General features: G+C 33.5%; 3 protein-coding genes across 5 annotated transcripts; all 3 read left to right on the plus strand.

Annotated features, from left to right (window-relative positions):
• The first annotated feature begins 987 nt into the window (after positions 1-987).
• On the plus strand, positions 988-5,087 carry LOC115703900 (uncharacterized). Of its 2 annotated transcripts, XM_061108489.1 has the most exons (3): positions 988-2,504; positions 2,607-3,637; positions 3,732-5,087. In XM_061108489.1, the coding sequence occupies exons 2-3, from the start codon at positions 3,287-3,289 to the stop codon at positions 4,326-4,328; spliced, it is 948 nt and encodes a 315-aa protein (XP_060964472.1). In that variant the 5' UTR covers positions 988-2,504; positions 2,607-3,286; the 3' UTR covers positions 4,329-5,087. The 2 variants fall into 2 exon arrangements, with proteins under 2 accessions (XP_060964472.1, XP_030486996.2); XM_030631136.2 differs by having other exon boundaries at positions 988-3,637.
• LOC133035010 (protein ALP1-like) lies at positions 2,114-3,055 on the plus strand. Its single transcript, XM_061110639.1, has 3 exons — positions 2,114-2,197; positions 2,279-2,504; positions 2,607-3,055. Exons 1-3 carry the CDS (start codon positions 2,114-2,116, stop codon positions 3,053-3,055), a joined length of 759 nt encoding a protein of 252 aa, XP_060966622.1.
• A 131-nt stretch (positions 5,088-5,218) lies between the features above and the next one.
• On the plus strand, positions 5,219-24,973 carry LOC115705549 (uncharacterized). Of its 2 annotated transcripts, none has more exons than XM_030632906.2 (25): positions 5,219-5,376; positions 5,547-5,711; positions 5,868-5,977; positions 6,215-6,287; positions 6,529-6,590; positions 7,520-7,661; positions 8,523-8,732; positions 8,858-8,924; positions 10,004-10,403; positions 11,904-12,051; positions 12,178-12,338; positions 12,944-13,043; positions 13,516-13,590; positions 13,693-13,827; positions 14,012-14,101; positions 15,798-15,980; positions 16,069-16,173; positions 20,192-20,350; positions 23,039-23,083; positions 23,260-23,481; positions 23,791-23,897; positions 23,981-24,037; positions 24,122-24,200; positions 24,289-24,546; positions 24,690-24,973. In XM_030632906.2, exons 2-24 carry the CDS (start codon positions 5,571-5,573, stop codon positions 24,448-24,450), a joined length of 3,033 nt encoding a protein of 1,010 aa, XP_030488766.2. In that variant the 5' UTR covers positions 5,219-5,376; positions 5,547-5,570; the 3' UTR covers positions 24,451-24,546; positions 24,690-24,973. The 2 variants fall into 2 exon arrangements, with proteins under 2 accessions (XP_030488766.2, XP_030488767.2); XM_030632907.2 differs by having other exon boundaries at positions 24,128-24,200.

Consider the following 24,973-nt stretch of genomic DNA (forward strand, 5'->3'; position numbering starts at 1 on the left):
CCAGATTGTAAATGGAGATTGAGGGGGAGGAAGAAGATGCATTCTGACAACTTTGAGGTCACTGTATTTCACAATGAACACACATGTAACTTGAATGCGAGACGTTCAGATCACCGTCAAGCAGCACCATGGGTAGTTGGCCACCTTATTAAGGGGAAGTACACCCAAGACGGAACTAAGTACAATGCTCGGGTGCTGGAATAATGAGTCTGGGAGCCATCTGAAAAATCAAAAAACAAATCAATATAACTGCCACAAAAATTAAAAAATAGTCGACATAACATCGACATCATGTCGATATTCTGTCGACATTATCAAACAGTAAGTAAACAAGAAATTTGGTCGACAAATAGTCGACATACTGTCGACATGTTGTCGACATTATCACAAAAACAGTAAAAAATAACTTTGTGGACAACATATCGACAACCTGTCGACATCATGTCGACATGTTGTCGACATTATCACAAAAACAGTAAAAAAAAATAACTTTGTCGACAGCATATCGACAAACTGTCGACATCCTGTCGACATACAAATATATTTGCAGAAAACAACAATCGTCGACATAAGGTCGACATCATGTCGACATGCCATCGACATTATCAAACATATATCAACTACATAACAATGGTCGACAAGATATCGACATAAGGTAGATATGCTATCGACATTATAGACCTCCACTTTTATTCCAAAAAAGGTCGACATCCTATCGACATACCAATGATATCCTATCGACATACACTAACAACACAGACTCAAACACTTTCAATCTTGTCGACATTATATCGATAATCTATCGACATGTCATCGACAACTTGTTTGAACAATAAAACACTACTGATAAACATGCAAAAAAACAAGCACAAGTTCGTATACACATCCTAAAACAATCTAATCAGAATAACATACACAAATTCCCATCCAATTCTATGAAAATTCTATTTTTTAATAAGAAAAAAACTTACCTTTGACTGTTCGTGGTTTTGGGGGCTACGACCTCTGTTCTGGTTTTGGTGGCTACGACCTCTGAAAATTGGTTGGGTTCCAATGTCGGCCGTGGGTGTGGGTGGGTTGGGTTCCAATGTCGAGAGCAATAGGCAGAGTGGGGTCGTGGGTACGAGAATAGTAGATAGAGAGAGGGTTGGGTCAGGGTCAGGGTCGTGGGTGGCCGGAGTGGAGTCGTGGTCGTGGACTGCGTTGTTGGGTCGTTGGGTCGTTGGGTCGTCGTCGTGGAGTAACGTTCGAAAGATGTAAACGACAGAGAGAGAACGAGAGAGGGAAAGAGAGGGAATAGCAAACGACAGAGAGAGAAAGAGAGAGTGAAAGAGGGAAAGACGGAAAGAGAGAGAGGGAATAGGAAAATTAAATTTGAGGGGTATTTTGGGTACAAATGAGTAATAGTGGAATTAATTTGTATAGATTAGTGGAGGGTATATATTTTGAAATGGGGTATTTTATTAGGGTCAATTAATGAAATTTCCCTTTAAGAATCATATATATACATAGTTATAATTAGTCACTGAATTAAAAATATGCTATATGTATATATATGTTTACGGATCATATGTATATATAATTGAAAAAATATTATTCGTCATGTCAATATTGTCATATAATTTAGTTTCTTAATTGTTTTTTTTTACTTTGGTTTTTTTTTTTTTTTTGTAGATCAATGGCTCGTTTAAGTTTAGCAAGAAAGCAAAAAAAAATTATTGTAGTGCAGAATTTAATTGTAATCTTAGATATTATTTTAGCAGTGTGTGCTATTGTGAGTGCTTATGCATTGATAAATTCTAAAAGACGTCTCAATCGGTCATTATCTATAATGAGAGTCTACAAACAGTTAGAAAACTTACATGATTTAGTGTATGCAAGTGATGTCAATTGTGTTTCACAATTAAGAATGGATAGACAAACATTTCAAAGGTTATGTCACATACTCAGTACTAGGGGAAATTTAAGAAAGACACGAAATGTCTCTATCAAAGAGATGGTAGCAATGTTCCTATATATTTTAGCACACCACCATAAGAACCGAGTTGTTGGTTTTAGTTTCAAAAGATCAGGAAAAACCATAAGTAAATACTTTCATGAGTGTTTAAAAGCAATGATTCGCTGCCAAAAAGAATTTTGGAGAACACCTGAGCCAATATTAGCGACCTCAATTGATCCAAGGTGGAAGTGGTTTAAGGTATGAATTGAGGATTTAAAATTATAGTTAGTAATTGTTAACTTTAAATAATTTTTAATAAGTATAATTAATTTGGTGTAGAATTGTCTGGGAGCATTAGATGGAACATATATAAGAGTGCATGTACCTGAAGCTGACAAACCAAGGTATAGAACAAGAAAAGGAGAGATTGCAACTAACGTTTTAGGAGTTTGTTCACAAGACATGCAATTTATATATGTTCTACTAGGCTGGGAAGGTTCAGCACACGATGGGCGTGTATTAAGAGATGCTTTAGCTAGGAGAAATGGTTTGAGAGTCCCTAATGGTAAAGTTAATTATAAAAAACTTATCAGTGTTTGAGATTAGACTACCAATATATATAGTTTTCCATTCAATTATAACATCATTTATTTATTATGTTTGATAGGTTATTATTATTTAGTTGATGTTGGATATACCAATGGTCAAGGTTTTCTTGCACCTTTTAGAGGAACACGATATCATCTTAATGATTGGAATGATGGACACCTTCCAAACACAGCAGAAGAGTTCTTTAATATGAAGCACTCAAGTGCTAGGAATGTTATTGAGCGTTGTTTTGGATTGTTGAAAATGCGATGGGCTATTCTCAGAAGTCCATCTTTTTATGACATGAATACACAACGGCGTATAATATCTGTTTGTTGCATGCTACATAATTTTATTAGAAGAGAAATGAGCATAGATCCAGTAGAAAATGAGATGAATAGTGTACAAAGAAATCACCCCACAACAGATAATAATTATATTAATAGTATCGAGTCTTCAGATTTATGGACTACTTGGAGACAAAATTTGGCAGAAGAAATGTGGAATACATGGCAGGGAACTAGATGATTAAACTATATATGTTGTTAACCTTTACTACTTTAGTATTTTTTTTTTGGAGCATTTTTCAATTATGATTTGATGTAATAAGAACAGATGTCTATATTTATTTGATATATATGTTTATTTTTGTTCAAATTTTTTGTGTTTAATTTTCAAAGTATTAATTTATGTGTTCTTTCAAGTTTCAAAATTTATACTTTTTTATTAATATTAAAAAAAATTATATGAATATATAGGATGAGTTCAAGCTCTAATGCAGATCAAAGAGGGAGAGGTAAAAATAAACATTATTGGACACCAACACAAGACAGTGTATTGATTGAATGTCTTCTAGAGTTGAGTCAAAATTCAACATGGCGAGCTGATTCTGGATTTAAGAATGGATATTTGCAACAAATGGAGATTATGTTAGAGGAAAAATTACCAGGCTCGAAGTTGAAGGCCTCACCTCATATTGAATCTCGTATTAAAAATTTGAAGGGGAAGTATTCTTGCTTGGCAGAATTATTATCTTTAAGTGGTTTTAGTTGGGACAATAAACATTCTTTATTATTGTGTGAGAAAAGTGCATTTGATGAGTATGTGAAGGTAAATATAAAGAAATTTTTATAATACAAGTATTTATATATATTTATATTTACAACAACATGGACTTATTATATGTGTTTTTGTGAATGTACAGAAACGAAAAGATGCAAGTGGATTATATGGGAAACCATTTCCTTATTACAACAAGCTAGCAGAAATATATGGACGAGATCGAGCTACTGGGACAAATGCTGGTAATGCTGATGATGAAGAAGAAGAAATACGCCAAAATGATGCAACTGGTGTAGAATTTGGAGTTGATGATAATATAGATGGCGGTGAGGATGATGAAGAAATAGATGAATTTGATGGTGTCTCACATACTCAACAACCAACTAATATGCGTCGTAGATCTACTGAGAGTACTACTAGTAACCAACAACGTGGTAAGAATAAAAAAACTAAGGTTATGGATGAAATTTCTACAAATGTTGGTGCCTTAGCAGATTCTATATCTAATATTGTCCCGAAATTTCAAGGATTAATTGATGCAATATCTGATAAGGATGTAGCTGAGATGCAAACTAATTTATTCATAGAAATAAGCAAGATTAATGGCCTAACTCCAATGCAGTGTATTCAAGCAACCAACATATTGGCTAAAGAACCTCCATTGATGCGAGTGTTTTATGCAATATCAGATGAGATGAAACTGCTATATATCCTGAATAGTGAATACGTTGCAAAATGATGCATAATTTTATAATTGCTAGATATTTGGGATTTTGTTTATCTTTATGTTTCACATTAGAATATTTTCATGTGGAGATTTTATTTATGGTTTGGTCAAATATTGTTTAATTGAATAATATGAGGATACTTTTTTTAGGAGTATTATGTTAATTTTTTTATGTAATCATTTATGAATTTATTTATTATTATATAAATTAATTTATTTAATAAATAAAAAAAATATAAATTTATATTAAGGGTAATATGGTCAACTTAAAACATTCCGATTACCTTTCCTTATTGATGTAAACAAAATAAAGTGATTCCGATTCCGTTTCCGGACAGTTTAGTAAACAACATGTTAAAATAATTATTTTGATTTCATAACATTTTATTCCCTTTCATTTCTCCCATTAATTTATTCCGATAACGATTACGCTTTAGTAAACGTGCCATAAAAGTTAAAAATTCATATATAATTACCACTTCTTATCCAAACACACATTATATTTTAAAATATAGTGTAATTATTTTTTTTATAAATACACGACCTAATAATTATACAGTAACATCCAAACACGCCTCTAATAAAATAGTTTCCATTCAAAAAAGAAATACATATATAAAACTATAAATTATACTTATTTTATAATAGTAATTTTTGTTAATTGTATTCAACGGCTAAATACATAAATCTAAATAAAAAAAAATTGACAGTTGGCAAACTGTAAACGATTATAATTACCCTAATTTTTATTATGTCAATCAATCATTGATCAAAAATAAAAAAATATTTACATCTATCTAAGTATCTATACTTTAAGGCAAATGAATTTCTCGATTAAAATTAGTTTATATTATATTATTAATTAATTAATAATTAATAATGCTTACTCTACTCTGAGTCTGGATTTAAACTTTTAGGGCATTTTTTTTTATTTTTATTTATTTTTTTATGCTACAAAAAATAAAAGAAAAAAGTTTTGGGAAGAGAGAAGCTCTGTGTTGTTTCTCAGCTTTCATTCTTTTCCCGGAAAATTCTTGATCGAAACCTTTCATCTTCTCAAGTCGGTGATTTTTTTTTGTTTTCTTTCAATCTACTTATTCTACTGTATTTTTTTTTTGTGCTAACATCAATTTCGGCTATGGCGATGATATTCTTCTGCTAATCTACAATGAGTTTTTGTGATTTTGAATTGTTTTAAAATGTGTTGATTTTTTCTTCGCCTTCTCGCAGCACTGATTCTGAAGCTCGTTACTAATGGCGCTGTCAGAGTCAGACCTCCCAGCGATATACTCGTTCTTGACCAACTCATTGAGTGGCGACGAAAACGTTCGTAAGCCAGCAGAGGAGGCTCTCGCTCAGTGCGAGTCTAGGCCTGGCTTTTGCTCTTGTCTTATGGCGAGTACTCTCTATCTTTTTGATTTGTCTTTTGTTTCTTCGTTAGAACTGATACTGTTTGCTTCATTTTTATGTTGTTTGGTAATATAGCGAATAGTTTTATTTTTATTCTAGTATTTGTTATTATTTTGATTAGATTTCCGTACTGCATTGTAGGAAATTATAAGTGCCAAGCATTTGGCCAATCAGGTGGACGTTAGATTGATGGCCTCACTGTATTTCAAGAACAGTATTAATCGCTACTGGAGGAAAAGACGTGATTCTTCGTGAGACACTGTTCATTGTTCTTTTGGATTTTAATATTAAAATGCATATGGTGAAAGTGGTAGTTGTTAGAGCTTAGAAATTCACAATGTGTGTATTTGGGTACCTGTATCAGCCCATTTGATTGAAAAATACTTCTATTTATATACAATGCAATCAGTTTATGCGAGTATGTGATCAAGTAAAGCATTTAGTATCTGCATTTGTTTTCATGTACAATGTGAACATACTGTTTTCAGGGGAATCAGCAACGAGGAGAAAGTACATCTGAGGCAAAAACTGGTATCCCACTTAAGAGAAGAAAATTATCAGGTGTTTGTTGCCTTTGCTTCTATTTTTTTTTTTTTTGTACAAAAGGGGTCATGTTCTCCCTCTATCTCTCTAAATATATGTGATATAAATTTGTCTGCTTCATCATATATCGTTCAAGATTTACCATCTTCTTTGAATTATTCTTCTTATGTATTTGTCTTTTTATATATTCATTTTAGAGGTGACATTTTTTTAGAGAAAGAATCCAACCTTAACTGTGCTCTTCATTTGTCTGATACAGATAGCTCTCACATTGGCTGTGCTCATCTCAAAAATTGCTCGAATTGATTATCCAATAGAATGGTGAAGTATTTTTTTTACTTCTTCATCTTCTTTTAGGTCTTCATTGTTCTTGTTGTAAATCTGATGTTTGTTAAAACTTTTACATATTTTGTAAGTATTCATATTTCTCTCCAATTTCCATTTAATGGGGGTAGACTGGTTGGGTCATCCAATGTCCGGCTCTCTGTACAAGAAAATTTAATTTGTGTCTCAGCAATTTCAGTCTGAGTTTGTGATACAATTTTTTAGGAGAATGTTGTTGTAATCATTTAAAATATTTAGTTGCCCTGATGTAGAAGTTCTTAGATATGTTTTGCTGTAATTCTTTTTTCTTTGTTTTTCTGCGTGGTTTTCTCTTCCACACTCGTTCTTATAATTATAATATTGATTCTAGTCCCTTTTCTTATGAAAAATGAAGGAACAAGGAAGAAATAGTTGCATTTATTTGACTCTTTTACAATATGATTGGACAGTGTTTTTTTTTTTTTTGAAAAAGAGAAAAGTCTTATGTCTTAGACTGATCTCCACCCAAATTTAATTTGTGCTAGAGGAAAACCATGGTATTCCTAACAAATAAAACATAGGATTCAAGTGCATAAAATAGAACAATTAATGACAAAAGTTCCTAAGTCAGTTGTATAGTATCTTGGAGCAAGATACACCCCCACTCTCTAGTGAGATATTGGAAGGAAAGATCAACAAAACCTCTGGTTTTATCCACATAGCACCGTGAGCTTGGACAGTGTTTTGATTGGTTAATAGAAGTCACACCTTAATCTATTTTAATTTTACAGTAATATGATTTTGAATATTTGTTTAACTTGCTGTATAAAATCTACAAGTTTTTATAGCATGCTATATATAGGATCTGAATCATTACTTTTCCCATTTTGAGCATTCATGTAGTATATGATGTCATGATCATCTGTTGGATGTGATGAATTATACAGGCCAGATCTCTTTTCAGTTTTAGCGGAACAACTTCGGTCAGCAGATGCTCTCTCTTCTCACAGAATCTTTTTGATCCTCTTTCGAACCTTGAAAGAATTGTCCACTAAGCGTCTAATAGATGGCCAAAGGACTTTTGCACAGGTAAAGAGTACTAATGTCACTCTTTTTCCCGTTAAAGTTTTACATCCTTATTCTTTGAGGTGATTGTTTTTTGTAACTATTTTTCTGACATTACATGTATGTGATGATACTTTTCTGGGCCTGGCTCGTAATGTTCTTTGAACTCCTGCTGCTCCTCTCTAGCCAAACATAGCTTGTTGAATTAAATCAACGTATGAAACGCATGTCAATTATCTGTAGAGGCATATGGGACTTGACCGTTGAATTATATAGTTGTATTTTGAAAGTGGCAAAGGTGATTGATAATAAATAAAGTTGTTTCTGGGTAGGGGATGAGGCTGTTGATTTTAAACCAAAAGAGTTTGGTCGTTTTGGAGTTATAAACTATTTAAAATGTAACAATGCGCTGATTACAAAATGTCATTCCAATACTATGAGCTGTAAATTAGGTAATGGGTAAGAAATGTACTCATAAATTGGTATTGCAATTTCATCTTAAAATTATATGTACTCCACTTTCTTTGTACTGATGCTTTATAGAATTGCATGCTTTATAAGAATTACAATTGAAGACCATTTTTAGTTTTTAGCATGGGGTAGCTCAAATGGTCAGACACGTGGTTTGCCACCCCAAAGTTTGAGGTTTGAGTCCCTCAGTTTCCTGTTCCCCCAAATGTTATTGAAATAGGCGGGGATCCTAGTTTCAAAAAAAAAAAAAATTGCCAAAGACTTTAAATTCTGAATTATTTATGCCAAACACCGAGTAAGAGTATTGGTGAAATAAAGTTTTTCATGGTTTCATTTTCTACTTTAATTTAATAGTCATATAGGGCTTTGAATTTCAATATTTTTTTTACATCTGATGATGTGTTTTATTGGCAGATATCTTCCCATTTCTTTGATTATAGCTGGCAGCTTTGGCAATGTGACGTGCAGACCATATTACATGGTTTCTCTACACTTTCCCAGAGTTCAAATGCTCTAGAGCATCAAGAGGAGCTTTATCTTATATGTGAGCGTTGGTTGTTATGCTTAAAGATCATAAGACAATTAATAATTTCTGGATATCCAAGTGATGCAAAAAGTGTGCAAGTAATTAATTTCTCCTTAAGTTCTCTTTCTCACATTGTTGGTCTTTTGTGTGTTTAGCAGTTTAGCGGACACCTCTTGCAGTTTAACTGTAAATTTTGATTGTAAATTTTCTTTGTCTACTTCAGGAGGTTAGACCAGTCAAGGAAGTTTCTCCTGTGATCTTGAATGCTGTTCAATCATTTCTTCCATTCTGTAAGATATTGTTTATTTATTTATTTTATTCAAGCTGTTATCATTATTAGTTACATATTGTAAAGCCACTCCAGAAATGTTGTTTTCCTCCACAAATAATTCTAAATAACTACTTGATTGTAAATTCATATTGGACCATGTTAAAAATGACTCAGGATAATGTTGAAGAAATGTTGACACTGTATTTTGATGGGATTAAATATGGTACTTGTCTTCTTTTTGGTGGTTTTCTTTATAGGACTAAAAAGCTATACATTTCATTTTGCTTTGGATGAGTGTTTGTCTTCCTTACTGTTAATTGCCTGTAAGAGTATGCTTTTCATAGGAAACAATATTCACCCAAGATGGGTAGAGTTCAAAATAATCATACATACTTAGTTTGCTTCCACAAAGTTTGAGCTTCGAGTCCCTCCTAGGAACCTACATAGCAATTACAATAATTTCTGGTCCCATATATTATAGAGCTAGGTGAGTAGTCTAGTTTTCAAAATATAGGAAACAAAATTTCTTTTATAATGAAAATTGGATTAGAAAGGAAAGATGACAAGGTATCCTTTTGTAGCAATTTTTCAAAATGACCCAAGGCAGACTAGTGATTTTCTATGTCTCTTTATTAATGGTATAGCAACACTTACAGATCCACTATTCCTTTTTTGTTTTTTGTTATATTTTGTCGACTCTTTGGGTCTTCATTATATTGGAGAAGTTTGGTACCCAAGATGGGTAGCTCAAACAGTTAGGTATGCGGTTTGACTTCGCTCCCACAAAATCTGAGGTTCGAGTCCCTCTTAGGTACATGCTTAGCATTTGCCATAGTTTTCTGGTCCCTATACTTAGCATTTGCGATAGTTTTCTGGTCCCCAAATATTGTAGGGTTCATTGGGGAGCTTAGTTTTGAAATAATGAATTGAAGATATAAGTTGTAAATTAAATTTGTTGCAAGTTGCAAGTAATATTAAAGAGTTGTTGCAAGTTGTAAGTTGCAAGATTATGTAGTGCTTTAGCTAGAAGGAATGATTGGATTATGATTGCAAGTTTTATCTAAACAACTGCTTGTTTTTTCATGCATTATTTGGCAGATTCAACTTTACAGAAGGGACCCGCTAAATTGTGGGACTTCATAAAGAGAGCATGCATTAAGTTGATGAAGGTTTTAATTAAAATTCAAGAAACTCATCCTTTTTCATTCAGCGATAAAAGTGTCCTTCCACTTGTCATGGTTTTCTGTTTAAATAAGATAACAGATCCTGAACCAGATGCATTATCATTTGAACAATTTTTGATACAATGTATGGTAATGGTAAAAAGTGTGTTGGAATGTAAAGAATATAAGCGAAGTCTTATTGGTCGAGTAGTCGAAGAAAATGGAGTAACACTAGAGCAGATGAAGAAAAACATATCCAATGCTGTTAATGGTGTCCTAACTTCCCTCATGCCAAGTGATCGCATACTACTTTTATGTAACGTGCTAATAAGAAGGTAATGGTATTCTGACCTTTGCTATAACCTGATCCAGTTTATCTTTTAACATGCATGTGTACTCTTTTAATGTTATGCTTAACTATGTTAAATTATAGGATTTTTAGATAAATGCCCCTGAGTTTTTCTCTGTTTGTCAATTTAGTTCTTGAGAATTTGTTTTGTGGTGATTAAGTTCTTGAGTTTTATAATAACAGTAGTAATTGAGTCCTTTTAGTTAATTTTGTCACAATTTTTTTAGTTTTTGAATGATTTTTTTAGAACTATTTGGAGGTGTATAATATTTACGAAATTTTAAAATTATCTATAAAAAATAGAATTTTGTTAAAATTTATTTAAAATAACGACTTAATTGTTACTATTTTTCAATTCAAGGGCTTGATTGTCAAAAGCAATTTCTAAGGCACTAAATTCTCAAACAACAAAAAACTCAGTGGGTATTTATGTTAAAAGCCCTAATATATCAGTTTGATTACTTGGAGGCATGGTCCAAATGTGATATTTCTTGTAATCTTTTGGGAAATTTTATGTGTAACAAGTCACTTGGTGCTTTGTCATCATCCACATTTATTTGAGAATCTTCTGGGCACTTCTGAGGCAGAACCTTTCATCCAGGCTTAAAAAAAGTTTATAATTTTTTTTCTCTTTTATATGCATCATCTAGTTTTTCACTTTTGAGGGAAACCTTTCTCCTTGTCATGAAAAGTTAAATAAATAATCATTTATTGAGTGACAAACTACTCAACTGTCTAGTCCTCCCTGACATATGAAACACAAAATAAAATTACAAAAGATCGTGCCAATCTCTATTAAGATCAGAGAAAGGCACATTTTTTAAACTCGCTAACACTACACAGCCAAATAGCCACCCAGTTTGATTCAATCCCAAAGCTGTTCTTCGTTGCCTTATTCTCTTTTTCCTTTCTAACCAAATTGCTCACCAAGTAGCCATCACCCCTGGTCTCCATAGCAGCTTCTTAGTTTTAATAATGTTGATTTCTACAATTCTTTGGTATGCACCTCAGAATTTTTAATTTCTTCAGAAGTATGAACCATAACGGAAAATAATAAAAACAATGCAGAAATACCTGCTTCTTTTTTTTCTTTTTTTTTTGGCTCGAAACACACCAGCTTGAGTAAAGCACGCATTAGGGTCATTTTTTTTTGAAGAGAGGCATGAACATTTAATTTCCTTGACACAACAGGCAACTAAACACCTTCACTTAGGAGGCGTAGGGCTAGATCTTTACCGTAGGGAAGTCTCTGTAATATGCATCTCCACCTTCACTAAAGAGTCAGAATTAGGCTATAGTACATGGTTGTCTACAATGATATTATTAAGGTTACTAGTAACAGTTAATGTGCTGTAAAATCATTTTTCAGATTTTGTTCTTACTTTTTGATTAACTTAAGCATCTGTTAAGTAAGTACAGTGGTTGTGATTATTGCAGACAGTTAGTTTGGACATTTCATTTGAACTGTCACCTTATATTTCTACAGGTACTTTGTTTTAACTCCTCATGATCTGGAGGAGTTGTACAACAACCCTGAATCATTTCATCATGAGCAGGATATGATTCAGTGGACGGAGAAATTGAGGCCTTGTGCTGAGGCTTTGTACATTGTTTTGTTTCATAACCATAGTGAGGTTGGTGGTTTTTTTATTGTTATGTAATAACCCAAAATGTTTTCTGCTAAATAGATTACTTAAATTTTCTTTTGTCTTGAGTAAATAATTATCTACTTTTTTTTTATTTATATTTCTACTTTGTAGCTTTTAGGTCCTCTTGTGGTTTCAATCCTTCAAGAAGCAATGAATGGTTGCCCAACATCAGTTACTGAAATCACTCCGGGGCTGCTTCTTAAAGATGCTGCTTATGCTGCTGCTGCATATGTTTATTATGAGCTTTCAAATTACATGACCTTTAAAGATTGGTCCGTCAATTATTTACTTAGCTATCTATTTTGTAACTAACTTGTTCTCTTTCTAAATTAGAATTGAATAATTGCTGCATTTAAATTTTGTGTTAATTTTCCATGAGGGGTAGGTTGAGTAGTTAGGAGATTTGCTTTCAGAGATCTGTAGTTTGATTCTTCTATGTAGCAATATGTGAGTTTTCTGCACTCCCAATTCTATGCATTCTTTTATTATAGAATCTGTGTGGTAAGCGATTAGAAAAGTTTGTACAGAGAGTTCCTTTAATGAATCTCAGTATATTTCTTGGTTTCTTTTCAAGGATAAAAGTAGTAGATACAGTTTGTACTCTCTTGTTGAAGGATTGTAATATTTTGCTCTCAACATGTTAAAAGTGCCTGAATGCCCCCAACTGATAGCGTTAATTGTTTTGATGAAGAATAATGGCTAGGATATGTGTTCACACTTTTAGTGGCTAGGTTCAAAGCAATAATTATGATTTTATTGTAGAATTGGTCTGTCTGGTCGGTTGTCTGTTTAAGTTAGCTTATAGTTTGGCTCTAATATCTTCTTGGGTTTTTGTTATATTTGCATGATTTCATCTTTCTAATGTGTAAATTTTCAGGTTTAATGGTGCATTATCACTTGATCTCTCAAATGATCATCCAAATATGCGTATCATCCATCGGAAAGTTGCAATTGTATTGGGACAATGGGTTTCTGAGGTGATAATTCTATTTGATTTCCCTATTATAAAAATATTTTGGGCTCGAAGGAGCAGTACACTCACATAAAAGTTTCTCCTGGATTTTAAGTGGTGGCAAGTGCAAAAAACTTGTTAATTGCAGTGTTTTCTTGTTTCATGCTGTAATTGCATAACCACTGACATTTAAGAAATTTAACAGTGTTTCTGGTCAGTGAACCTAAATTAGGAGAAGTCAAAAAATATATTTTTGTATAATTGTTTTACCATACCCTATTAGAAGAAGCTGCAGAATATTTTTATATATATATAAATATTTATATATTAGTGGAATTTCTTTCTTTTACTCTAGAGAGAAAGGTGCATGTTAAGATGAATTTTCTACCTCTTGTGGTTTTGTACTTGTAGGCATTTTTCCCATTGTATTATATGCGGTACCTTTGATATAAAATTAGTCTTTAATATAATTGGTTCTTTTGTTTGTGTTATGGCAGATTAAAGATGATACTAAAAGACCAGTATACTATGCTCTGATCAAATTGCTACAAGACAAAGACCTATCTGTTAGAGTATGGTGCATAGGGCATTATTCTCAAACATGCTATTTTTCATTTTTTCCAAAATTGTATTACCTACCTAGTTCAATGGCTAAGCTTGTGCTTTATTGGCAGTTGGCAGCCTGTAGGTCGTTGTGTCTGCATATTGAGGATGCTAACTTTTTAGAAGGAGCATTCATAGATCTTCTTCCTGTGTGTTGGGATTCATGTTTCAAGTTGGTCGAGGAAGTCCAAGAATTTGATTCAAAGGTATATTTTTATAGCTGCTGTGGCTCTGCAGTGATACTATTATATTTTTGTTGAATACTGGATCTTCCTGCCAAAACCCTCCAAGGTTTGGGATATAGATTTGGATTATGCAAAAGCAAGATATCTGCAATTTGCAAAGAGGAGATCGATCTCACGATATCTATTTTTGTTTCATTATTTACAGGTACAAGTTTTGAATTTGATCTCCATTCTGACAGGTCAAGTTAAGGAAATTATTCCATTTGCAAACAAATTGGTGCTATTTTTCCAAAAGGTACTTAATTAAACTTTCCCAGCAGTCCTACTTTTCTAACTGCTGATTGTGTATATTTTTTTTTTTTGAATAAACTGCTGATTGTGTATTATTTTGTTTTATGCCATTTGATAAGGAAACTGAATATTTACTAAACCTACAAGTTATAATTTAGACATGCTATTTGTTTTTAGGAAATATTGTGGAGAGTAAAAATTGCAGATCTCACTTTTCTTTTCCCTTCCACACCCTTTTCTCTCACCACCAAACGTCCCGTTTTACTCTTATCTTGCTTTACCCTTGCTTTCCTCTTTACAAATCATGTTGGATAAAAAACTTCTCATATACTAGTACATGTATATATATATTTTAGCAAATTACATATGCTGTGTAAAATCCTTGGCCATCTACTTTCTATTTTTAATGAGCAACTTGCTACAGTTTTATTTACTGTGATGTTTTTATTGTTATTATTATTTTGCAAAGAGAGAAAGGTCATATGTCTAAGCCTGAACTCCTCAGGAAAATGTGGTAACAGGACAAATGCACATACATTAGAAAGCTTAACATTATACATAAAATTACATAAGCCTAAAGCTCTCAATACATCAAATAAACACAAATAGCAATTTATCTAGTAAGTGTTTATACTTGGCTAAGAGCATTTCAATGCTAATTATAATTAATGCATTGTTAAAATAAAGCACATTTCTAAAAGTAGCTACACATGCTAAATTTGACACAGAATTTACCATGATGCAAATTTGAATCAAATAATGAACTTTATATAATTTTCTGCCGTTATAATTATTATTTTTAGTATCTAATTCATTATTTGCATTAAATGTAAGTGTAATTTTGTTTTCATTACATCTATGTGCAAGCACAATTGTGAAAGTTGTGCCTAATATATTAGTAATTAACTTTTTTTGTGCTAAAGTTAGCACTATATAATGGGAGATGTGCTAAAGTTGTGCTAAAGTTGTGCTAAAGTTAGCACTTCTGGACCCTAATTGGGACTAAGGGTTAACTGTTCCTTATTTATATGCAACTTGAGCCTATTACTTTTTATTTTCTCATTGATAACTAACAAGTTTTTTCTATTAAAAGGAAAATGTGCCACTTGAGGCTAACTCTAGTTGTAAGTGAGTGCGTGTGTGTGGCAAGAGGTTCAAATTTCTGTAAATGTCTCTTATAAATCTCGATTTAAAGTAGTGTCAGGCTTGATATTGTAAATCCAACTGGCTGCTTGAGAGCATCCGAGTTTAACTTTGGTGACTTTTTCTAGTATGTTCCTTATAAGTTCATTTCATTGTTAGAGCCTATTGCATCAGAACATTTTGTTCTGCAAATATTTCTCTGTGGAGTTAGATGTTGAGGACTGTAGATAATCTTTTTAGGACGGACGTGAGGTTCAAAACACCTTGCAGTTGATAATATAAATTAAGGATAATAGTGGTTAAATAATAAGGATCTTATTCTGCATTGGTCAACACTCAAATATTTGTTTAATCTCTTATTGCTTGGTTTCCTGAGTTTTTCCATAATGGGATTCATAGTTGATCTTGCGTTGATACCACAGTTGGGCTATTTGTGCATGGTTTTTAAGTTACAGGATTTTATGGTCGATGTTTTATTCATTCTTTTCAAATTGTTCCTTGACAGGGCATGCTAAGCTTCTCTTACTTTTCTGATTATTTATTTTATTTTTTTTAAGTTTTGGGAGGAATCTTCTGGTGAGAGCCTTCTGCAGATTCAACTTCTAGTTGCTCTCAAGAACTTTGTTGTTGCTCTAGGCTATCAGTCCCCTTGTTGTTACAATATGCTACTGCCCATTCTGCAGAAGGGGATTGATATAAATAACCCGGATGAGCTTAATCTTCTAGAGGACAGCATGCAGGTCAGCTACCATTTAACTTTATCCTTCCATGGTCTTCTATTATCCTTTTATTCTACTGTACCAATATATAGTTAGCTTATTTGTGCAGTTATGGGAAGCCACACTTTGTTATGCTCCTTCAATGGTGCCTCAACTATTAGCATGCTTCCCCTGCCTAGTTGACATCATTGAAAGAAGTTTTGACCACTTGCAGGTACGATATGAATTTGTCTTTCTTATGATTATATCTGAATGTATGGTATCACCTATTTTAGAACCATGACACCATGTAGTCAGAACAATTGTTTATTTTATAAGAAACCAAATTTCTTATGAGATCCTGGATATTGTTAACGTATAGGTAATACAGGGAATGTAGGTATTCAAACTCAGTAGCACATACACTTAAAAACAAACAATAAGAAAACATAGAGAAGTTAAAGTATATTATTGAACGAAAAGACGGACAATACTTTGGGTAGTTGAGTGACCAAAATTCCCAAGAGAGATCCCTCTCATTCTTCCTACTTCTTATATCTACCACTTTATTCAACTCATCCATTATCCCTTTGACGATGGTCCATATACCCCTCTACTTTGCATCATCCTTTGTGAAATACACTACACTCAAGCGAAGTACTTCTTAGTCTCCTTTGTCAGTACCCATCTTAGTATACAATACAATCTCTTCTCAAGTGCACTAACAAGCTCATCAGAAAACCAAATTCTACTCCCTTCAACACAACACGACACGATAGTAATATCAATGTCATGATCCATCATCTCCGCATCTTTATTTGCATTCAAGCTAGCATGATTCCATTGTATAAATTACATTTACCAAGTGAAGTAACCTAACCTTATCCACACCCGTTTTTCTATCTCATTTTGTATCTTTCTTTACTAAGCCCCCGAAATTTTGAAGCTTTGTTGTCTGTTGTCCATTTAGCTTAACCTCACATGGATGCCCCAAGAGATTCACCACAAACTCGGTAGCGTAGCCCAAGTCTTAAAACTCCATAATAGAGTCTATTAATAACAAATGCCAAAGTGTACATTGGTTGGGATTTAGCAAAAAACCATAAACCAAACCAAATCATATCCAAGACTTGTGACTTTATGGTGGATAAGCTTAAAAACCACTAAATCCAAGGAATAATAGAATGAATTGGAAGTACACTTGAGAAGAGATTTGTATTGTAGGCCAAGAAGGGGCTTGTATCATCACTAAGTAAGTCTTGAATATCACCCAACTATATTGGTCATCATTTCTTTGGGAATAGCCACTGGCAAGAGGCATCTTAAATACAAGTGCCGAAGCAATATTAAGTTGAGATATTGTAGACCGAACTTTAGTGCAAATTTGATATCGTGCCAATAGTTATGGAATCTTCTCGAATTTCCATGGATGATGCTAGTGTTATAGGTGGGAGGATTGCTATGGTTATCTTCGAGGTACAATGAACTCCTCAAGAGCACTTGGCAAGGCAAATCCTTCAACTACAACAACTCTTGCCTATCATTTTTCGTTGTCTCGTCCCCCAAAATATCCTTCAAAGATCAGACCAAGTAATCGATACCTTTCTATTCACATCTTTCCATTTCTCTAGTCCCATGATTCCCTCTTCCTCTGTTAAAAATCCAACCATGTAATCGTATCATCTTCCTTTGTTTGACAATCAATCTTAGGAATGGGCCTTTTGCCTCTTTCCATCACATTGTTTTCCAATTCAGCAATGATTGTCGCCATTGGAATCTCGATTGCCATCGTGACTCACTAAGTGATGAGTGCACCCAAACCCAACTAGCCCATCATTTTCTTCCATCATGGGTGGTGCATGGAAGAAGAATAACAAACCCCTAGGTCATCTAAAGCACACTCAAGTATCAAGAGGTGAGAAAACAAAGAAATCAAGATGTATATCAGTTTAATATTTGATATGTGGCCCACTTGATATTAAATTGTTTTTAAGGGGGAAAGCCCACTCCAATAGCTCCTTGCCGAGGCTTTCAAGCGTTGCCTATGTCTTGCACTATTACATGGACCTGGTGTGCCACCCACCTTGGAAAAAGAATTATTAAATGGAAAGACAGACAACACTGCTGAATTCATCACACTTACATGATCCCTTTCATTCTTCCTATTCTCCTATATCTACTACTCTATTCTAGCTCACCTGTTACCTCAATTATAATTGTCTACCTACCCCTCTATTACATAAACTATCAATATTCGTGTTCTATTATTTTTTAGGAAAATTTTTGCTTAGTATGTTTAAATGTAAAACATGGTGTTCTAATATACCACCCAATTAGAAATAGTATATGTATACTTTTAATATCGTTTTCTCTTAAAAATACCCCTTATATTTTAATAAAACTTCTCTCTCTAACTCTTCGGCGTTGAACCCCAACCCAGAACTCCTGTCGTCGAACACAGACCCTGAACCCCAGTCGCAAGCCCCTGCCATCGTCTTCTCACGGCCTCTCGTGTTTTGCTTTTTTTTTTTCTTTTAGTTTTCCAAATTTTTGCGATATTTAGCGATGGATTTGCAAAGATAGACCAAATTTGAGGTTAGGGATGAAATTTAACGATGATTAGCGATATTTGGCGATATTTTGCGTAGTTAACGATGTATTTGTGATATGAGACTAAAAAATGCACAACACATCGCTAATCATGGTGGAAACTTGAGTGTGATTTTGCGACATTTAGCGATGTTGTGAATTAGAGACATTTAGCGATGTTTTGCGATATAGCGACATTTAGCGATGTTTCGCGACATCGTCAAAAAAAAAAAAACGAGTGGGTTGAGAGCTCCAACGATGGGTAGGGATTTCAGGGGTTTTGGGGTGGTGGAGCTCATGAATTTTGGGGATTTGGGTGGAGACAACAAGACTTAGTTGATGTGAGAGAGTTAGAGAGAGACTTTTTTGCAATGTAAGGATATTTTTGAGAAGAAAAGATATTTAAAAATATAAGTATCTTATTTTGAGTTGGGTGGTATATTAAAAGATTATGCTTTACATTTAAGCATGCTAAACCAAATTTTCCTTCTCTAATGACCTAAAAATGAGGATAAGGAATTCTCAAGAGAAGGATTCAAACTAGCAGGAAAAAAACAACTAACCACTGCTAAACAAAGTTTTTTTTTTCAGCCAAGAGTTAAAAAAGTTGAAAACCCTTAAATTCTTTTGCCTTTGATGCCCAAAGAGAAGCTAGAAACTAAATCTTTTCCCACAAAAATGCTGCTGCTAACACTATTCTAATGCATAATCTTTTCACCATGCTTCTCATGTGCTGAACATTTGCTTTTAGCTGCTACTACTTTAAACCATGGTAGCTTTCCTGAGTATACCTGTAATTAATGTAAGCACTCAGTACTTAACTTTCAATCTTGTAATTGTAGAAAATGCTGACGTTTCTATAGAGTTCTTTGTGCATTTATCAAGATTTTTGAAATTCTCAATGGAACTCTGGGTTGGCCGAGTTGGTAATGATGCCATTGGCAATGCTCAGTCAGCACACTATTCTGGATTCTTTTGTCTCAACATCTACAGTAGTGCTCATGGTCTATATGGGGGGAATGTTTATGAAGCTATGGATTATTTGGATTCTCTCTAATTCTTCGTCTTAGATATAATTCTATTTTCCCCAGGGTTCTACTTCTATAATCAGTGTCTTCATGCTGTCTAAATGCAACATTCCTGTTCAGCAAAGATTCTTTAATTTCTGAAACACCCAAAATCTAAAAGAAATAACAAGAATATTTGTAACTAGTAAACACAGAAGCTCTTGAAGTTGAAGTGATTATGTGTTACGCCCTTGATAGTAGTCTCAATATAGGATTTTGGAGGCTGAGTTGTCAAGTTCTTAGTGACTGGGATGATTGTTACTTAGATTGCTATTGGTTGGCTAGTTAAAGAGTACTTGTTAGCCTAGCCTACAAATTCTTAGATGGAGTCTTAGGAGAGGATCATATACTTTGTGTGAATTGTTTAGAGTAAGATATTACTCAGGGAGTTTACCAAGTTCCGTGAATAAATTGGGATTTTGTATCTGTTCTTGCTCTTATCAACAAACTTGCTTTCGTGAATAACTAGCTTTGTTTAGAATAATTTACCAAGTTTTGTGAATAACTTGATTGTATATTTTATATCCCTCATCATTGGTTACTGTTTCTGCTTGTGTGTGTTTGTTCTACATAACGTTGACCACAACTTGTTTCCAGGTTAGCGTCAATATAATTGAGGATTACATCATTCTCGGTGGAATGGAATTTCTAAGTATGCATGCTGCCAGTATTGCCAAACTTCTTGATTTGGTTGTTGGAAATGTCAATGACAAAGGATTGCTTTCAATCCTTCCAGTCATTGACACTCTCATACAGGTAATTTTTTTCAGAATATCAAGGGAAATGGATAGTATAAAATAGTGGTGTAACACCCTGATTTTCCGAAATGTTACACAATAGTTCGTATAAAATAATTTAGGATAAAGACATAAAAATCTTTTTTATTGAAAAACAACTAAGCATGAGATCTCATTATTTTAAAAACAAAATATTAATTTATTCATAATCTTTCAAATATAAAGCTTTACAAAACTATTCGAATCATAATTTTAAATGAAATAATTAAAACCAAAACACCGTAACGATTCCCTAACAATCCATGCCTTGAGCTCGCATCTCACTGTTTGGTTTTTCTTTTACTTGCACACAGAGTACCCGTGAGTTAATACCCAGTAAGAAGAGCTATGTAGGACATAACTCCCCTAACTAGATAACATAATCATTAATGGAATACTATGAGGGAAATTTGAATTTATATGCATACATTTGGTGTATATTAAATTTTTGAACACAAGCTTACTAAAATTAAAAAAATTGGCATACTTTATATTCATACTTATTATACCCTTCTCTCTTTTCTTCTATAGTGATGGTGGTCTGATGTTGGCACGATGCTACCCATTCTTTTATGTTTTTGTACATAAAAATGGTAGCATTAGGTGACCATCGACCACTATCGGACCACCATCGGACCATATCTACATTTATAGATGTTAAGCTCCATTCGTTAAGCTCGTCAGGAAGGCATCGGGCCACCATCGGATCACCATCGAACCCCATCGGACCATATCATCGGGCTACCATCGGACCTTCGTCTTCAACCTTTACTCATTTTAAGAACAGGATGGCATCGGACCGACCAACAGGCTTGACAAAAAAACCATTTTTTTGCCGAAAATTCGGATCTGGCCCTTTTTGATCCTAAATCTAACTTCTACTCACAGATAATAAACATTAATCGTACAATTTATTCCTTTGACAATATTGCCGATGGTGAAGTCGTGGTTGATGGAGAAGTCGTTGGGCCCGCGGTGGTCATTGGGTCCGTGGGTCCTTGGGTCTGTGATCATGGTGGTTGTGGAGAGAAGGGACCAAGGTTGTAGGTGGTGGGTTGTGGGTTGATTGTGTGCTCCTCTGTGTGCGTGAGAGAGGGAGAGGTAGAGAGAGATTGGGTTTTAGGAAAAAATGACATATTCTACCAATATTAAATAGTTTAGGTTTAGAAAAAAATTTGGTCCAATAAATGCATAATTAGTCAAATTTCCTTACCATAATAACAATATCTTAATATCAAATTAATACATACTATGCTCACATACATATATCAACATATCACATTGCACATTATTCCTACGTATGATATAATATCATATCACAATATAAACTTAATGCATGCTATACACACATTACATAGTATCTTATCATATATTGTCCTAACATATAATAATTTGCTCCCACTCATGTTAATCAGACATGAAGTATAACCTGCCTTGTCTTGTGCTGTTCTCACACTTGGCATCCAACTAGGCAATCCTTTATCACAAGTTGTACTAACCCATGATAAGATAACCTATAAGTAAACCCATACAAGCAGCTGGAAGTATATTTTGCAAGTGCTATGCTCACACAAGCAACAAAAAATCTTATCCTACAAGTGCTATTCTCACACAAGCAGTCAAAAAATCTTATTACTATTACATTCTAATAATACTAACATAAACAACAATCCATAATACAAAATCTTATAAGCACATAAACAACAAACCACATTAAAGTCGTATGTTTCAACATACAACCTGTGCACAAATGTCCACTTTTTTTTTTTTTTTTTTATCTCAATTGCTAAGTATATCCTTTTTCTCTCCCTCGAATCTCTTGTAGAGTTTCTTTGTTGAGAACAGGATCCTAGACACTCAATAACACAATAACACTTAAAACATATTCAAGCATAATAATAATCACCAATATTATTATAGCATATTATATTATAAATTAACACATTAATAATAACAATATTTACTAATATGAAATAAAATGACACAATTATTTAATATACTTAGGCATTATGCACATGTCAATAAAATAAATAAATAAAAGTAATTTTATTGTCACTTAATCTCATACTCCACTAAACTCATAAATATTCAAAATGACTAATTATCCTCAATGGCAAATAGAAAAACTAAAGTTCAAGAAAATTACAAAATTACTCTTAAAAAATGGATATTACAAGTGGGATGCCTTGAGATGACTTCGTTTCTTCTCGTTGTTTTTTGTTATAAGTTTTTTTATTAATAAAACAAGAAAAGAGAATTTCAGTAAAAGAATTCTCATTTAGATGCATTTAGATGCTACATAGTTGGTCGCCATCTTTCAGAGATTATGATTGTAATAGGAGCATCTCATCGTCGTAAATGTATTTAAAGAAAGAACTTTATTCTAAAAATAACTTTATTTTAAATCAAAATAAGTAGAAAAGAATTTTGATTTTTAAATTTTGAGAGGAGAAAAAAGGAATCTCTGGAGATTGGTGGCTTTTTCTATATTTATATATTTTGATCATCCCTTGCCATTGTCCCCCCTTCGTATATGTATTTGAAACAAATATCATATATACAGTACTATATAAAAAATATTATTTGGTGACAAGACTCAGTTAAAGTATTTGCAACAATTTACTTTATGTAATTCGGTTAACTCTGTTACTTATGTTGCTATGTGCAGTGCTTCCCAATGGAAGTTCCTCCCTTGATCAGCAGCACTTTGCAAGTAAGTTTTTTCTTGTCTATTGTACTACTATTTTTGAAAAGAGAAAGAGGTCGCTTGTCTTAGACCGACCTCCCCCGTTATAGTATATTGTCTATCGTACTACTAGTTTTAAGTATTTTTTAATATGTTTCACTTTTTAAGGTCTTCTATCAATATGGACTTTTTTATGTTTCTAGAAATTAATCGTCATATGTCTGAGTGGAGGAGATGAATATGATCCATCCAAGACAGCCGTTAAAGCATCTTCTGCTGCCATCTTGGCAAGAATATTGGTTACAAATACCAATTATCTAGGTCAGTTGACTGCAGAACCATCACTTTCCTTGCTTCTTCACAATTCAGGTGTCTCAACCGAAGAAAATGTTCTTTTTGGCCTGGTTGACATATGGCTTGATAAGGTTAGCAACACGTTCTTCTTTATATTGATGCTGATTGTGAGTGTTGTTGGAATTTCTTTACTTTTTTTTTTCTTTCAGAAACTAATTGCCTAAATTTAGCTGTAAAGATGGTTATTAATTTGGGAGTTGAACTTACTTTTGTTATTTAGAGATGCTCTTGTTCAATTGAAGAGCAAAATTAACGTAATCTTTGTGTAGATTTGGTCTCTTTAGGTGCCTTCATTGGTGTTATGAAGATTGCATTTTATTTATGGACTCACTGCTCTAGTTTCTTTTTCTTCATCACACAAATTTTTGTTTGGTTCATAGGTCGATAATGTATCTGCCATTCAGCGTAAGACATATGGCCTAGCCCTGTCAACATTTCTGAAACTTGGATTGCCTAAAATTTTAGAAAAACTTGATCTAATCTTGAGGTATGAGTTTGACAGTAAAAGCTTGTTCATGTAAGTTATAAATCTGTTCTGTAATGATGCTTATGTGTGTGTATTATGTGTAGTGTGTGTACAAGTGTAATCCTGGGTTGCAATGAAGATACGACTGAAGAGGAATCCAGGTTATTACTACCTTTACTACTACCTTTGGCATGTATGCGTTTGAATTGTTTGTAAAGTTATTGAAGTTCTTCTTTTTCATTCAGTAACAGTGGTGATAATATGGGCTCCAGCAGGCCTCATGGTGAAGGCACCATTCCAAATAAGGAGTTCCGGAGAAGACAGGTAGTTTACCTGGCAATGCTATTTTTTTTTATTGGAAAATCTGTTTCTGGTGAATATAATTTAATAAACTTGTCGTACCGTGTTTCAGATAAAAAATTCAGATCCTATTTATCAGTTGTCGCTTGAGGCGTCTGTGAGAGAGAATCTTCAAACCTGTGCAGCCCAATATGGAGAATCTTTCAATTCAGCCATTAGTAGCATGCACCCTGCGGCACTTGCACAATTAAAGCAGGCATTGAAGATGCCATAGCTGGGTGAAGAGTGTCTTCTTCTGATTCTTTTTTGGTCACAGATTCAGGCACCCTTCTATATGCTCTCCACTGCTCCAAAAGTTGGGAGATATAGGGTGAGTTTTCATTCTTGTCAGAACTCAGAACTAAGTTCAATTTAGAAATATATGGTAAGAGCAGGGCAGTTAAAATTATTCTATGAAGTGCTCTTTTTCTTAATATGGTAGCGTTAAATGCGTGATATTCTTCTATTTCCCAGGCACATTTGAAGTTTGAGGCTTTCTGGATGGGTGGTTTTTTTTTTCCCTACATTCTTTTTTTCTTTTCCATGTAATTGCTCTGGTTGGATTTTGCTTCTAGTTTATATATCTTGAATCTCATTTGTATATGAACAAGAAACTCTGTAAATAGGTTGTCAATCTTTTTGTCGTTGTATACAAGGTGAGATGTGCACAGAGGGTTGCGGCATAGAGTTCAACTGGAAACAAATTATACTAAAATCTTTACAGGAATGAGAATTGGAATGGCTAGTGATGTGGTTCA

This window comes from Cannabis sativa, chromosome 1 (genome assembly GCF_029168945.1).
Source record: "Cannabis sativa cultivar Pink pepper isolate KNU-18-1 chromosome 1, ASM2916894v1, whole genome shotgun sequence".
Lineage (NCBI taxonomy): Eukaryota > Viridiplantae > Streptophyta > Magnoliopsida > Rosales > Cannabaceae > Cannabis > Cannabis sativa.